We start from the raw sequence: 16,829 nt of genomic DNA on the forward strand, positions 1-16,829 counted from the left end.
ATGCGAGATTTCTACACTCCTAAACACCCGTAAGTCCACTGTTCCCGATGCGATAGTGAAGTGGAAACATGTACAGCACAAAAGTGTACAGGCGACCTCATCTGTTGACTGACAGATACCGCTGACGGTTAAAGAGGGTTGTAATGTGTAATAGGCAGACATCTGACCAGACCATCACACAGGAATTCTAAACCGCATCAGGATCCATTGCAAGTACTAAAAGAGTTAGGCGGGAGGTGAGAAAACTTGGATTTCATGGTCGAGCCGCTGCTCATAAGCCACAAAATCATGCTGGTAAATGCCAAGCGACGCCTCACTTGGAGTAAGGTGCGTAAACATTGGACGATTGAACGGTGGAAAAACACTGTGTGGAGTGACGAATTGCACTACACAGTGTGTCGATCCGATGGCAGGCTGTAGGTATGGCAAATGCCCGGTGAACGTCATCTGCCAGCGTGTGTAGTGTCAACAGTAAAATTCGGAGGCAGTGGTGTTGTCATGTTTTTCATGGAAAGGGTTTGCACCCCTTGTTGTTTTGTGTGGCACTATCACAGACAGTCCTACTTTTATGTTTTAACCGCCTTCTTGCTTCCCACTGTTGAAGAGCAATTCGGGGATGGCGATTGCATCTTTCAACACGATCGAGCATCTGTTCATAATGCACGGTCTGTGGTGGAGTGGTCACATGACAATAACATCCTTGTAATGGACTGGCCTGCACAGAGTCCTGACGTGAATCCTATAGAACACATTTGGGATGTTTTGGAAAGCTCACTTCGTGCCAGGTCTCACCAACTGACATCGATACCTCTTCTCAGTGCAGCACTCTGTGAAGAATGGGCTGCCATTCCCCAAGAAACATTCCAGCGTCTGACTGAACACATACCTGTGAGAATCGAAGCTGGCATCAAGTATAAGGGTGGGGCAATACCACACTGAATTCCAGCATTACCAACGGAGGGAGCAACAAACTTTTAAGTCAGTTTCAGCCAGGTGTCTGGATACTTTTGATCACATAATGTATGTTTATTAACTTCAACAAAATTCTGATAATCTTAAGTGCCCATCAAACAAGACACCACTATGAGTGTGACAAATGAGTTTATGGCACTACACAATGCATGCTGTGCACTAGACTTGGCCACTGTTTCTATGTTTCGATACAGTGTATCGATACGTAGAACTGTTTCGGAACGGCTGTGGTTCACTGTTTCGAAACAGTGGTGTTTCATTCTGCCCCTGTTTCGGATAACCGCACTAGATTCGATCTCGAGCCAGACACAGAAACTGTATCGTTGTTTCAAAATAAGGCTGTTTCAGTCCACCTGCGCTTGGAACGGACTAATTGTATCGAAACAGTGATGTTTCATTCCGCTCTGTGTCGTACGAGATTCGGGCTCGGCACAGATACTGAAACACAACATAACACTTCATGAAACACTTTCAAGAGTGTCAAATTCTTTTTGACAAGCAATAGAATGAAGCTTAAGATATCCGAAAATAAAGCTTCGTTTCTATCTGACTGTCCTATTACGAAATGGCGTAACATCTGCTTTATAAACACTAACCAAACAATGAAACAACGCATACTATTCCCATTCAAAATAATAAATATGTGAAAATCATTCGATTAAATTACACTTTTTTTTATAACATAAACTTCTCTTTTCATGTACAGTAATCGTATTAAGAAACGCAAGTACGCCTACAACATTTTGAATAAAAAAAGGCTCAGAGTGACAGTTATTAGACATATACATAAATTTGATCTAGATATAGTTGCAAGCAATCTGTTTGACATATCACTGATAGTGTAATGGTGAACGGGAAGGGCTGGGAAGCTTGGTGACTTTATAGTAAAGGTTCGAAACATCTTGAAAGACAAAATTTTATTCTGTTATATTTTGTTATTTATTCGAATTATTTGGCGTTATTTGTGAGTCTATAGTCACTGTGCCTATTATCCACAATGATTCCCTTTGTGTGCATGGAAATTAGCAGGATGGGTATATTACCCATACTAACGGAATGTGGGAATCCCAGTAGCATATCCGTTGTTTCTGCAGTTTGCTCCTACCTCCAGTTCTGTTCGTGGTGGTTCTTCTCTCTTCAGCTATGGCTGTCCTCAGCCAATTGAAAAGTATGAAAGTCACACAACACGAAAGCAACGCATTTGCTGCAGGAAATACGAAACTGCCAAGACGCCCAGGTGATAGTTTCATACTTTCTGCAATATCATTAGTGCTCTCGCACCTCATTTGTGTTTATATGGACACACTTATACAGTAGACATTCAAGATGATTAAATGTGTACGTTTATTAGATTACAAAACACAACCTGTCTCACTGTTTTGAAACAGCGTATCAAAACATTACATTGTACTGTTTCATTTGTTTTGAAACAGTTAAGTGTTTCAGTTTGCCCATCTCTACTGTGCACAATTTGTTCAATTGTTTCTCACATCATGACAATTGTTTGTAAGTGTGAATTGTCTGTACCAGTACAATGATGATTATCTTGATCACATTAACAACTATAGCTGACAAGTTTCACTGATTACTGAAAACCACCTCAGCTGTATTACTACACATTTTTTTGTGCTTTACCAGTTCATTCTTACAACATATTTTGGCCTTGTTTGTTGAACTGCATGGGCTGCTCATTCTTTCTGGACAGGCAGGCAGGGAAAAAAATAATACACTTATACAGCTGAAAGAACATCCAGTCGATTTAATGCACATCCATCTTGCTGAAACTGCATAAATAACTCAAAACAATGTACCTGATATCTAAATGTACCAGAGAGACTTTTTCAAGATTGACTGCTGAAACCGTAGGTAACATACATGAAATCTTTGTGACAAAACAGCAACAGGTGTTTGGAGACTTTCGGCCATGTAGTGGATGATAATGTAATGAGGAGTAAATAACTCACAGTATTCACTTCTGCATCATGATTTATGGAGTCTATAGGTGTAAATTTGTCAAAAAGACTTCATGAAGAAATTTACTTCATAACAATATAAATTTGAGAATAAAAATGGCATTTTCAGGTGTTATCCATGCTGCTGATCATACAATCACTTGAAACTGAAATTATAGTCAATCTGAGAGTTCACAAATGGAACACGTAACATCTAAATGGGGAACATAAGTCCAAGTAGATAATGTTCTGAAGAGAATTCATTAATACTCATTTTCCTATTTCAAATAACGCAATGTCTTATCTGCAATAAATGATTAACTGCTAAGAGTATTCTTTTTTTTTATTTCATTACTAAGTAACAAACAACCAGCTTTTTCAATAGGGCTTGTCCCTTTGCTAAGAAATCATAGCGCTTATGCAAGATTTTCATCTGAAGCATATCTGTATCTGTGTAATGTGTTACCATGGTCTTATTTTTCCTTGTGTTGCGTGTGTTAATATCCAAGTCTTTTTTTCCGGAGGTTTGATTGCCATCTGTTTATGTCGCGGATGAGTTTTGCACATAACATACAGTCTGTCTTGCCTCATGACAAAATAGCAATCCTTACAGCGTCTTTTCAGCCTGGCTTTCATTTTGAATCCACAAGCCGATGTCAGCATAGGGCACACCGGAGGTAGTAGGTTACAGTGAACATTCCGTACACTCCAAAAACTAGCGTTGCGAAGTGTGTTGATGTTCGTTTGAAAACATGTTGTAGCGATCATATTAGCATACATTATTCTTGACGTGATCCTGGATGATATATGGCCAAAAGCCAATCTTAAAGCCATGTTTATGCCCTGTAAATTAATATAAAATGTTAATTTTAAAATAAAAAAGGTGCACTATTTCCATCACAACAAAATATCAACATTCATGACATACCAGTTCAATAACACTTTAAAAACACTGATCGCAGCAACAAACGTAGATACTAAGTAAATCATTTAGAACATCATTTCATCCCTGTACATAAATATACCCGCAATCACGACAACAAAGATTCTTTCAAAACACATTCCAATTCCTTGCGTGAGGCATCGGTCTGCAAATGTTCTTTGATATCTTCTATTCACGCATGCGCTCACGGGTAACAGGAAGTTCTTTCGTAGAAAAATGGCTGCTATGTGGTAGTAATGACTTGAATCAAGTGTAAAAGGCCATGGATCCTACACTTCAGGTAATTGCAACATGTAAAATTGTAGAATTAAGTTTTTGTTGTAGGGAGTTACATGTATAAGTTAAATTGTAAATTAAACTGTGTGTATATCAATTTGTAGTTACTTGAATGACTCGGCAGCATACATTCGGCAAAATGTCGTTCCTATATTATGTGCACGTGGTTTATGATTTCCTTTGGCGGACTGTGTTTCGAGATGGTCTCCACCTACCCTCCGTTTTCCAGAGTGCAGGAATATTGAATTCCACCTCAGTGTTTTGCTGAAGTCTTAAAATTTGACCGTGGTAGTTTTTAGGTTAACTCATGGTGTATATGTTAAACTTGCATTACATGTCTCCACTCCACCTTCATCCACATCATTTAACAAAGATTGGGTTACAAGAATTAATTCACTTGTGCGATTGTAGTGTACTAATTTGTTGGATAATCGTACAGTCTTGTTAATTGGCAGAGACTGTAAAGGCCAGGAATGTAACCCCTTTACTTAATTTCTGTGGATTGTATTAAGATTTGCAGTGGATAATGCTTAGGAAAAAGGGTTGTCACGTATGTGAAAAATGTGAGAGGGTCAGACCTCATGTGAGGAGACATGGAGGCTTACACTTAACTAACATTTAAAATCCAGAATGAGATTTTCACTCTGCAGCGGAGTGTGCACTGATATGAAACATTTAAAATGCTAACAAATATCCCCATGCCCTGTTGTCGGAGGTTTAACATCTGTGACTAGTTTTGTTCTACATTCATTTTATGAGACTTGCGGTTTTTTTAAGTGTGTTACTATTTTTTAAGGATTTCCTGTAGCTTTGTTAGTTGCATATCTCACAGTGGTACAAATACACCAAGAATCTGCACATCTCATGTTTAGTGTGTCAGCCTATAGGCCTATATGTCTTTCCCCTTTTTTCTATTATTTATCTGATTAGAAAATGAGGTTAATTTTAAACTACTCTCTTAAGCCATCCTTGGGATGTCTCATGTTAAGTGTTGAAAATAGCCACTGCAATAGCCAGAGTACACTGCAGCTGGAAGGGGGAGGTGTAGGAGCTTACTCACACTGGTCATCAACAGAATGTCCCACTTGACAGAACATCAGCACAAGATATTGCACCACATAGTACTAGCTGCTGGAAATGAGATTATCAGAGATCGACTGTCTTACAGAAAGCTGCAGCAGTCCCTTAGTTGTATGTAAGTAGCAATAATATTGTTATTGTGGTCTTCTGTTCAAAGATTTTTGCATTTAACCGTGTTAGTCTCTCTTGTACAAGTCTCTTCATGCTGGCAATGGTGGCAGTCTCTCTTCGGTTCCAAACACGCATTTCATGTGTTCTTTGCAAAGGTCATATATTGAGTACTGTAGGCTTGTACTGCTGGTATCTAGAAGGCAAAAAGTATTGTCCAACCATTTCAAAACATCAGCATTTATTTGGCACAACTCGAGGTAATTCTCCATCAAGTAACAGCATTTATTGTTTGAGAAAGTATGTACTTCTATGTAATACCTAAGAATAAAATTTATAAGACGGTACATAGAGCCTTTTCCTTACTTTTTTCCACTTACTAAGTTCCATACATTCTTATGTAATGGTGTATCCCCCTCCCTCCACAAAGATTTATCATAGGTGACATACAATATATGTATGCAATATACACCAAAATACCCATTGGAGATGTATTGTGTAACACAGCTTTTCTGAATTTATCTTGCAGGTTTTTTCTCTCTCTCTCTCTCTCTCTCTCTCTCTCTCTCTCTCTCTCTCTCACACACACACACACACACACACAGTAGGATGTAGGAATCGATGTATCTTGCCCTCACGTGTCCCAAGTATTGCTTTCTTTGTTTTGTAATATGTAGCAGTTCCTTTTATCTTCTGACAAAGGACCTTGACATTTATTATTTTCAATATTCAAGATATGCACAACAGGCATTGTTACTGATGCATTTGTTGCCTCAGTTCTTGCATCATATTCAAAAAATAAATTTTAGGTAATATTTAGTACTGAATTATTCAGTTTCTATGTTGTATGCTGAGGTCTGATCTTAAGAAAATTTTCTCATGTTGATTTGTTCCTTGGCATATTCAATTCGAGATTTTATTTCTTAGATGGAGTTGTTTTGTTGATTGTAAGTTGTTGTTGTTGTTGTTCTTGTTGCTGTTGTTGTAGTTGTTGTCTTCAGTCCTGAGACTGGTTTGATGCAGCTCTCCGTGCTGCCCTATCCTGTGCAAGTTTCTTCATCTCCCAGTACTTACTGCAACCCTCATCCTTCTGAATCTGATTAGTGTATTCATCTCTTGGTCTCCCTCTACGATTTTTACCCTCCACGCTGCCCTCCAATACTAAATTTGTGATCCCTTGATGCCTCAGAATATGTCCTACTAACCGGTCCCTTCTTTTTGTCAAGTTGTGCCACATACTCCTCCCCAATTCTATTCAATACTTCATCATTAGTTATATGATCTATCCATCTAACCTTCAGCATTCTTCTATAGCACCACATTTCGAAAGCTTCTATTCTCTTCTTGTCCAAACTATTTATCGTCCATCTTTCACTTCCATACATGGCTACACTCCATACAAATATTTTCAGAAACGACTTCCTGACACTTAAATCTATACTCGATGTTAACAAATTTCTCTTCTTCAGAAACGCTTTCCTTGCCATTGCCAGTCTACATTTTATATCTTCTCTACTTCTACCATCATCAGTTATTTTGCTCCCCAAATAGCAAAACTCCTTTACTACTTTAAGTGTCTCATTTCCTAATCTAATTCACTCAGCATCACCCGACTCAATTCGACTACATTCCATTATCCTTGTTTTGCTTTTGTTGATGTTCACCTTATATCCTCCTTTCAAGACACTGTCCATTCCGTTCAACTGCTCTTCCAAGTCCTTTGCTGTCTCTGATAGAATTACAATGTCATCGGTGAGCCTCCATGGATTTTAATACCTACTCCGAATTTTTCTTTTGTTTCCTGTACTGCTTGCTCAATATACAGATTGAATAGCATAGAGGACAGGCTACAACCCTGTCTCACTCCCTTCCCAACCACTGCTTCCCTTTCATGTCCCTCGACTCTTATAACTGCCATCTGGTTTCTGTACAAATTGTAAATAGCCTTTCGCTCCCTGTATTTTACCCCCACCACCTTTAGAATTTGAAAGAGAGTATTCCAGTCAACATTGTCAAAAGCTTTCTCCAAGTCTACAAATGCTAGAAACGTAGGTTTGCCTTTCCTTAATCTTTCTTCTAAGATAAGTCGTAGAGTCAGTATTGCCTCACGTGTTCCAATATTGCTACGGAATCCAAACTGATCCTCCTGGAGGTCGGCTTCTACCAGTTTTTCCATTCGCCTGTAAAGAATTCACATTAGTATTTTGCAGCTGTGACTTATTAAACTGATAGTTTCGTAATTGTCACGTCTGTCAACACCTGCTTTCTTTGGGATTGGAATTATTATATTCTTCTTGAAGTCGGAGGGTATTACGCCTGTCTCATACATCTTGCTCACCAGATGGTAGAGTTTTATCAGGACTGGCTCTCCCAAGGCCATCAGTAGTTCTAATGGAATTTTGTCTACTCCTGGGGCCTTGTTTCGTCTCAGGTCTTTCAGTGCTCTGTCAAACTCTTCACACCGTATCGTATCTCCCATTTCATCTTCATCTACATCCTCTTGTATATTGTAAGTAGTGGTTACATATTTGAAAGAGGCCACTTGTCAAAATTTATTACATATATTGTGTGATTTATTTGAATTCCTTTTGAGAGATGCATGACTTCTGGTTTTGAGTTCCAAACTCAATACATTGACCTAGGCATATTATCATGCCATGCCCTATGATGCATGTGTTATCAGCATATGTGGTGCTATTAATTTATTATGATCGACTCCTTGATCTTCAGTTGATGCTTTCTTAAAAACCACATTTGAATAAATGTTTAACAAAAGAAGAGATTACACAGCCATGTAAACACCTTGTATCAAGGTTGTTCCATAAGTTCCTTGATGAGTGTTGAAGTCTGCTATCTGATTTATATATAGGCTGGGTTTTGTGTAGATAATCGTGATTGATACCAATTTATCAGAGAATCTCCATTAGTAGGTAATGCTTGACAGTCAAATGTCTGTCTGCAGTTTATAAAACATAGTCAAACATTGTTGTATACATGGAGGAGACCGGAATGTTTGATTGATTATATAATGGTAAGACAGATTTGGAAAACAATTTTTACAGTGGAAGGCATTTTCAGAGGCAGATGTGGACTCTGACCACAATTTATATGTTATTAACTGTAGAGTAAAACTGAAGATACTGTGAAAAAGGTAGGAAATTGAGGACCTAGACAGAAGTTGTTCAAAGTTTCAGAGGACACACGAGGCAGAGATTGATTAGAACAGTGGAAAGGAATACAACAGATGATTAATGAGTAGTTTTGAGAGATGGAATAGATATAAACAGAAGACCTAGTAGAAATCCTTAGATAATGTAGGAGAATTTGAATTTGATGAAAGGGCAAATAGCAAATAAAGCAAACGAAAGGGAACACAAATGTCTAACATGTCTAAAAAATGAGATTGATCGGAAGTCCAAAATGGATAGCCAGTGGTCTTGCTGCAGTGGTAACACCGGTTCCTGTCAGATCACCAAAGTTAAGCGATGTCGGGCTGGGCTAGCACTTGGATGGGTGACCATCCAGTCTGCCGAGTGCTGTTGGCAAGCGGGGTGCACTCAGCCCTTGTGAGGCAAACTGAGGAGCTACTTGATTGAGAAGTAGCGGCTCTGGTCTCGGAAACTGACATACTGCCGGGAGAGCAGTGTGCTGACCACATGCCCCTCCATATCTGCATCCAGTGATGCCTGGGGGCTGAGGATGACATGGCGGCTGGTCACTACCGTTGGGCCTTCATGGCTTGTTTGGGAGGAGTTTAGTTTTAGCAAAATGGATAAGCAATAACAGGTAGAGGACGGGTCGAAGAGGGGTCATTCCATGTCGAGTCACCCAGGCCTTGACACCAGCCATGTCAGATTTTGATGAAACTTGGTACAATGACTTCTTTTATCATCCTGAAAGCACTTGTAAAATTCTTTTGTTCTATCTCTTATAGTTTTTTTATAAATTTTTAAAGTTTTTAGATTTGGCATTGTTTCAGCAGTCAGAAATCGTAACTTAAACATGTCCTCACAACTAAAAAAATTTGTATATTAAAGAATACTCAAGATATCAGTATGAAATTTTGGAATAAGTTTGTGTATTATATCTAAATGTTAAAAAAAAATTACAATAAAGATATATTAAAAACTTCCAAATGAAAAAAAATTTACAAGTTTTTTTTTTTTTTTTTAGCTAACGGATGTTTAGTTTTACAAAAACTGCAATATCTAGAGTCTCAGACCCGATAGAAAGCTCAAAATTGTTTTAAAATACTCTTTAATTGTATAGGCTATTAGATAAAAGAAAAATTATGTTTGCTTTTTAACCTGTTTAATAGTAATCTGATTTTTAAAATAATATTAATTATATTTTAAAAATAAAAAGTACCAAATGACTTAGACACCGAAAATAAGTTTTTGTCATCTTGGAGTAACAATGTAAGCTTGGATTTTGTTTTGTTACTCCTGTGTTTTGAAGTAAAAAATTATTACAGTGTTAAATAGTGCTTGGATAGTATTTTATTAAGTTTATTCGAACTTTAGTACTGTTCCTTAGTTTACAGAGATTCTTTTCCAGTATCCTATAAAAGTAACCAGAACAGTAATGAGACCAAAAGTGAAATCAGTATGTCAAATATTCAAACCTGTATCGTAGGGTTATTTAAGAAATCTGACTGTTTCCAAACAACCTACACACTTTCAAAAAAGTTACAACCGGTATCTGAATTGAGTGAGGAAGAAAAAGATTGGATCCAATTACGATCTGGAATTAATCTGTGTGAATTTAAGAATATATGTTCACACCACAGCTACTACTTTTTAAATGTTTTTGAAAAGTATCAAACAACATGTGTAGACCCACTGAAAAAAACACAAAAAGCCCATCAAAAAATCGTTGAGAAGTGTAGGCTTGGATCTTTCTAAACAATTACTGACAAAAAGTATTAGCATAAAACCTGGACAAAAGCTTTGCTCAACATGCCGTAACTTTTGTGAGGAAAAATTAAGAGTTGAAGTCAATGAAAGTGAAACAGATGATGAAGTCATAGTTGAGTTAGTCATTGGAATCGAGAAATGAATCCCTCGTACAAACAAACATTGCTCTTGATAATTTAGGTTTAACACCGATAAAGCTTCATGGCTTGTCAGAACAAAGTAAAGGGTCTTATTTTTAAAGGAAGGTTAGCAGTATTGAAAAGACTGCAAAAAAAAGGCGGTTTCAAAAGCATTAAAATATGATGCACCAAGTTCTGATGATGATGAAGATACAAGTGTGGTTGAAAAAGCAAAGGATTTTGATGTAACGATTTCTCTTATGAAAGAGAAGATTTCATCTGTTGGGAGGTCTAGAAAACTCCAGATTCTGACCTTGGCTCCAGATTCTTGGAGTCGAAATAAAGTGATGAAAGAATTTAATGTAAGTGAGTACATGGTGTGACAAGCTAGAAAGCTAAAATCTGAAAAGGGTATTTTGGAAACGCCTGGTCCAAAAAAAGGTAAAACTCTTTCTGAAAATACAGTAAGACTTGTAACAGATTTTTATGAAAAGGATGAAAGTTCCAGAGTGCTACCTCGAACAAAAGACAAAGTAAGTGTTCAAAAAAAAAATGTGTACATGCAAAAAGGACTCATTTTGTGTAACTTGAGAGAACTCTATTATTCTTTCAAATGGGAGAATCCAGAGGTAGAAGTAGGATTTTCAAAATTTTGTTTCTTGATACCTAAATCGTGTATCCTTGCTGGTGCAGCAGGCGCACACACTGTATTTGTATGCAGTATCCACCAGAAACTATTACTGGATGCTGTGAAAATTGAAGAATCTTATAAAGACCTAATTAAGATGCTTGTATGCAACACGGAAAACCAAAACTGCATGCTACATCATTGCGACAGCTGTCCTGCAAATACTGCACTAACTGAGTACTTAACTGAAAAACTAAGTGAAGATTATGATTTAGAAGAAGAAATTGTAATCAGTCAGTGGGTTAACACAGACAGGGCAGAAATGATCAAAGAGTCTATCAGTGTTGAAGACTACATTTCTTTATTGGTTAGGTCATTGGAAAAGCTCACCCCGCACTCGTTTATAGCAAAATCCCAATCAGCAGCCTTTAAAAGATTGAAAGAAGACCCACCACCCAAAACAGCAATTACTGTGATGGATTTCAGTGAAAATTATTCCTTTGTTATACAAAATGAGATCCAAAGTTACCACTGGAATAGAGGTGGTTGTACTCTACACCCAGTTGGAGTTTTTCTAAGAAATGAGGAAAACAATGTTTTTGTTTCCAACCACTGTTTTATTAGTGACACTGGTTTTGTTAACTTTGTACAAAAGGAAATTACGAAGTGGCTGTCATTACATTATACTGACATTGACTCAGTTTACTACTTTACAGATGGTTGTGCTGGGCAGTACAAAAATAGAAACAGTTTTAAAAATTTGACTGAACACTTGAGAGACTTTAATTTGAAGGCCCAACACTCTTTTTTTGCAACAAGTCATGGGAAGTCAATTTGTGATGGCCTAGGAGGAACTATTAAAAGGATTTTAAGGAAAGCGAGTCTACAGCTTTCAGACGAAGAACAAATGATGACAGCAATCGATGTGTAAAAGTTTTGTGAAAAAAATACTGAAAACATTCATTTTCACTTTATTAACAAAAAAGAAGCTGGTTTGCTACGGTTAAAACTAGAAAAACGTTTTTCAGCAACTCGAACCATTCCTGGAACAAGAAGTTTTCAAAACTTCAAACCACTTCCAACAACCAACTTTGAAATTAGAAGGACTACAGATAGTGTAAAACCCTTCTTAGTCTTTTCTTTCCATTCTTCTTCTGATTGGGTTCGTGTTGAACCATCCATAAATAGCTATGTGGCTGCAAATTATGATGGTAACTGGTACTTTGGACTGGTAAAAACAATATTCAATGATGAAGAAGATGCAGAAATTCTATTTCTACATCCTTCAGGACCAGCTGCATCATTTTATTGGCCTGAAAGAGAAGATTCTTGCATAGTGCCTTTGGAGCACATAGTCTGTGTAGTAGATGCACCTCAATCAAGCGGCACTGGAAGAATCTATTACTTCAAAAAAGACTGTATCAAAATAACTGAAAGCTCTTGAAGTGGAAAATCAATTTGAATCAGCATTAATGTTTATTAAAAAGACAAAATTACTCAAAAAATTCAATGTTTCAAGCAATCAGTTGGGTTATACGTAAGTGTCATAAGTACACTATCTTTGTACATAATTCTAATGTAATCTACTATAATTAATAAACATGTTAAAAAGCCATCATTATTTTTGTTTTATCAAGTAGCCTATATGTTTTAAGAGTAAATTAAAACAAATTTGAGCATTCTATCAGATCTGAGACTCTAGATATTGCAATTCTTATAAAACAAAACATCCGTTAAAAAAAGAAAAAAAATATATACATTTTTTTCCATAGAAAATATTAATATATTTTAATAGTATCATTTTTATCTTCATATATATATATATATATATATATATATATATATATATATATATATATATATATATATATATTTAAAAAGAAAGATGATGAGACTTACCCAACAAAAGCGCTGGCAGGTCGATAGACACACAAATAAACACAAACATACACACAAAACTCTAGCTTTCGCAACCAAAGGTTGCCTCGTCAGGAAAGAGGGAAGGAGAAGGAAAGACAAAAGGATATGGGTTTTAAGGGAGAGGGTAAGGAGTCATTCCAATCCCGGGAGCGGAAAGACTTACCTTAGGGGGAAAAAAGGACAGGTATACACTCGCGCACACACACACATATCCATCCATACATACAAGACACAAGCAGACATGATGAAGAAGATGCAGAAATTCTATTTCTACATCCTTCAGGACCAGCTGCATCATTTTATTGGCCTGAAAGAGAAGATGGCCTAGGAGACATAACAAATGTCTGCTTGTGTCTTGTGTCTTGTATGTATGGATGGATATGTGTGTGTGTGCGAGTGTATACCTGTCCTTTTTTCCCCCTAAGGTAAGTCTTTCCGCTCCCGGGATTGGAATGACTCCTTACCCTCTCCCTTAAAACCCATATCCTTTTGTCTTTCCTTCTCCTTCCCTCTTTCCTGACGAGGCAACCTTTGGTTGCGAAAGCTAGAGTTTTGTGTGTATGTTTGTGTTTATTTGTGTGTCTATCGACCTGCCAGCACTTTTGTTGGGTAAGTCTCATCATCTTTCTTTTTAAATATATTTTTCCCACGTGGAATGTTTCCCTCTATTATATATATATATATATATATATATAAAATAAACTTGCTGCAAAAATTCATGATGTTATCTAAAAGAGTTTTTAAGATAAGCAATTTTAAAGTTTTGAATACAAATTAAATTTACCATTTCCGAAGGTTCGGAAAACGCAAAACATAAAAACTTTAAAAATTTATAAAAAAAACTATAAGAGATACAGCAAAAAAAAAAAAATTGCAGGTGTTGTCAGGATGGTATTAGAATCATTTGAGCAAAATTTCATGAAAATCTTAAGGAGGCGGGTGTAAAATTTATTTTTTATTGGGTGATTTGATATGGAATGACCCAGAATCTAGAAATGTATTTGACTAGGAGAAAGATAGATTCTTCCCACAGGAAAATTTAAAGAGGCCTTTGGAGGAAAGAGAAGAAGCTGTGTGAATACCAAGAACGAAATGGAAAACCGGTCCTAGGCAAAGAAGGGAAAGCTTGAAAGGTGTGTGTAGAGGGTCTGTACAAGGGAAGTGATCTTCAAGGCAGTATTATAGAAATGGAAGAGGACGTAGATGATAAGAGATGTGATGCTGAGAGAGTAATTCGACAGAGCACTGAAAGACCTAAGTTGAAACAAGGCTCCTGGAGTAGATGACATTCTGTCAGAACTACTGACTGCCTTGGGAGAGCCAGCGAAGACAGTCTTCCATCAGGTGTGCAAGACATACACTGTGTGATCAAAAGTATGCGGATATCCCCAAAAACATAAGTTTTTCATATTAGGTGCATTGTGCTGCCACCTACTGCCAGGTACTCCATATCAGTGACCTCAGTAGTAATTAGACATTGTGAGGGAGCAGAATGGGGTGCTGCGCAGAACCTAAGGACTTTGAATGTGGTCAGGTGATTGGGTGTCACTTGTATCATACATCTGTATGCGAGACTCCCACACTCCTAAACATCCTTAGGTCCAGTGTTTCTGCTGTGATAGTGGAGTGGAAACGTGAAGGGACACGTGCAGCACAAAAGCGTACAGGCCGACCTCGTCTGTTGACTGACAGAGACTGCTGACAGTTGAAGAGGGTCTAAATGTGTAGCAGGCAGACATCTATCCAGACCATCACACAGGATTTCCAAATTGTATCAGAATCCACTGCAGGTACTAAGATAGTAAGGTGGGAGGTTTTAAAACCCACATCCTTTAGTCTTTCCCCTCTCCTTCCCTCTTTCCTGACGAAGCAACCGTTGGTTGCGAAAGCTTGAATTTTGTGTGTATGTTTGTGTGTCTATCAACCTGCCAGCACTTTCGTTCTAGTAAAATATTACCTGCATTTGACCACACAAACTTTCGTGTTCTGTGTTGGTGAAAAACTTCTGTTTACACTTACATTTTGAAGCTATTTAACCTGTTTATCATGGTGTTACATGACTCAGACACTGAATATATAACCTATGTTACAATAATATGATGGAGTGTTGGGTTTACTATTATCTAAATTGGAATAATAGTAAATACAATCTAGTTTCTCATTAAGCCTAATGGATGTGTTGTTCCATTACTTTAAGGTGAAAAATTGAATCAGATGTAATGCCCATTATAGCCGTACAGCTCCTGAAAATGGAGTTGTATCTCCAAAAACCATTAGAGGGCAATTAAAAAAAATTGTTACTGATAATGGAATATTATTAATTGATAATTCCCAATCTGTGGTTCTGGTAGTTGTGGATTCTTGCTATCATGGGCTATTTGACCTATGTAGGTCAAGGGAACTTTGGGGTGACCCACTGGTTTTTATAGTTGGGTTGGAGGTTTGTGGTACTGCTGCCTTCATTTAAACTATGCAAGTCAAGTGACATTCGCAATAATTTTTATGGCACGTGTGTGAGTGCGCGCGCGCGCGCGTGCGCACTCGTGTGTGTGTGTGTGTGTGTGTGTGTGTGTGTGTGTGTGTGTTTATAGACAAGTCTGTTATCATTATTTTCATTAGTTTGCTCATACTGAGTATGAAGGGGCAATCTGTATTTACTTCCTTAGGAGAAAAAAAAACCTCTTAGCCAAGATCCCAATAAAACACTTTATTGCGGATGACTGGTTTCAGTATAAACTACACTATGTGATCGAAAGCATCCGGACACCCTCAAAAACATAAGTTTTTCACATTAGGTGCATTGTGCTGCCATGTACTCCATATCAGAGACCTCAGTCAGTAGTCATTAGACATCGTGAGAGAGCAGAATCGGGTGCTCCGCAGCATGTGTACTGCCTATCGTAAAATTCGGAGGCGGTGATGTTATGGTGTGGTCATGTTTTTCATGGAGAGGGCTTTGCACCCCTTGTTTTGTGGGGCGCTATCACAGCACAGGCCTACATTGATGTTTTAAGCACCTTCTTGCTTCCCACTGTTGAATAGCTATTCGGGGATGGCGATTGCTTCTTTCAACACGATCGAGCGCCTGTTCATAATGCGTGGCCAGTGGCGGAGTGGTTACATGACAGTATGTTGTTGTGGTCTTCAGTCCTGAGACAGGTTTGATGCAGCTGTCCATGCTACTCTATCCTGTGCAAGCTTCTTCATCTCCTAGTACTTACTGCAACCTACATCCTTCTAAATCTGCTTAGTGTATTCATCTCTTGGTCTCCCTTTACGATTTTTACCCTCCACGCTGCCCTCCAATACTAAATTGGTGATCCCTTGATGCCTCAGAACATGTCCTACCAGCCATTCCCTTCTTGTAGTCAAGTTGTGCCACAAATTTCTCTTCTCCCCAATTCTATTCAATACCTCCTCATTAGTTACAGTGTGTAAACTTTTGGATGGCAGACCTCTCCCTAGTCCTGAATCGGTAGAAGTCGTTAAACGTCGGGAGGCTTCGGTAGGCACGTAGTTTAGGCTGCTGCTAACATTATGTAGCTGACTGTGTTGTACAAGGTAGCCATTGTCGTCTGCTTCGTTATTGTTTTGCGCTGTACTGTTCTGCGTGTTTTTATTGTGTAGTTGTGCTAAACATTATCAAAATGAGTGAAGAGGCAGTTGCTGGCCTATCTCGGGAGTTGCCAACAACCCCTACCGGTAGGCCCATGGTTAGAAGGAAACCAGTATTATGTAGCGAGAAGGAAACCAGTATTACGTAGCGATGCTTGCAAAATTATGTTGATTGAATGCTGCGAAAGGGAAAGGGAGCAGAAAAAATTGCTTCACCCCATTTACAAATCTTCAGTGAGAGCTGCTGCTACATACACAGGACAAAGCTTGCGTAGCATTGGAAGATTCAGACAGTTTTCC

The 16,829-nt window shown here is 38.0% G+C and overlaps 1 protein-coding gene across 2 annotated transcripts in view; it reads left to right on the forward strand.

Moving 5' to 3' along the window:
- The first annotated feature begins 3,641 nt into the window (after window positions 1-3,641).
- LOC126175229 (ubiquitin carboxyl-terminal hydrolase 10-like) overlaps window positions 3,642-16,829 on the forward strand; it is a 118,933-nt gene continuing 105,745 nt past the window's right edge. For both annotated transcript variants that reach the window (XM_049921861.1, XM_049921863.1), the window contains exons 1-2: window positions 3,642-3,769; window positions 3,856-4,147. In XM_049921861.1, the coding sequence (XP_049777818.1) occupies window positions 4,130-4,147 (18 nt within the window). In that variant the 5' untranslated portion in view covers window positions 3,642-3,769; window positions 3,856-4,129. The remainder of the gene's footprint in view (window positions 3,770-3,855; window positions 4,148-16,829) is intronic.

This window comes from Schistocerca cancellata, chromosome 3, assembly GCF_023864275.1.
Source record: "Schistocerca cancellata isolate TAMUIC-IGC-003103 chromosome 3, iqSchCanc2.1, whole genome shotgun sequence".
NCBI lineage: Eukaryota > Metazoa > Arthropoda > Insecta > Orthoptera > Acrididae > Schistocerca > Schistocerca cancellata.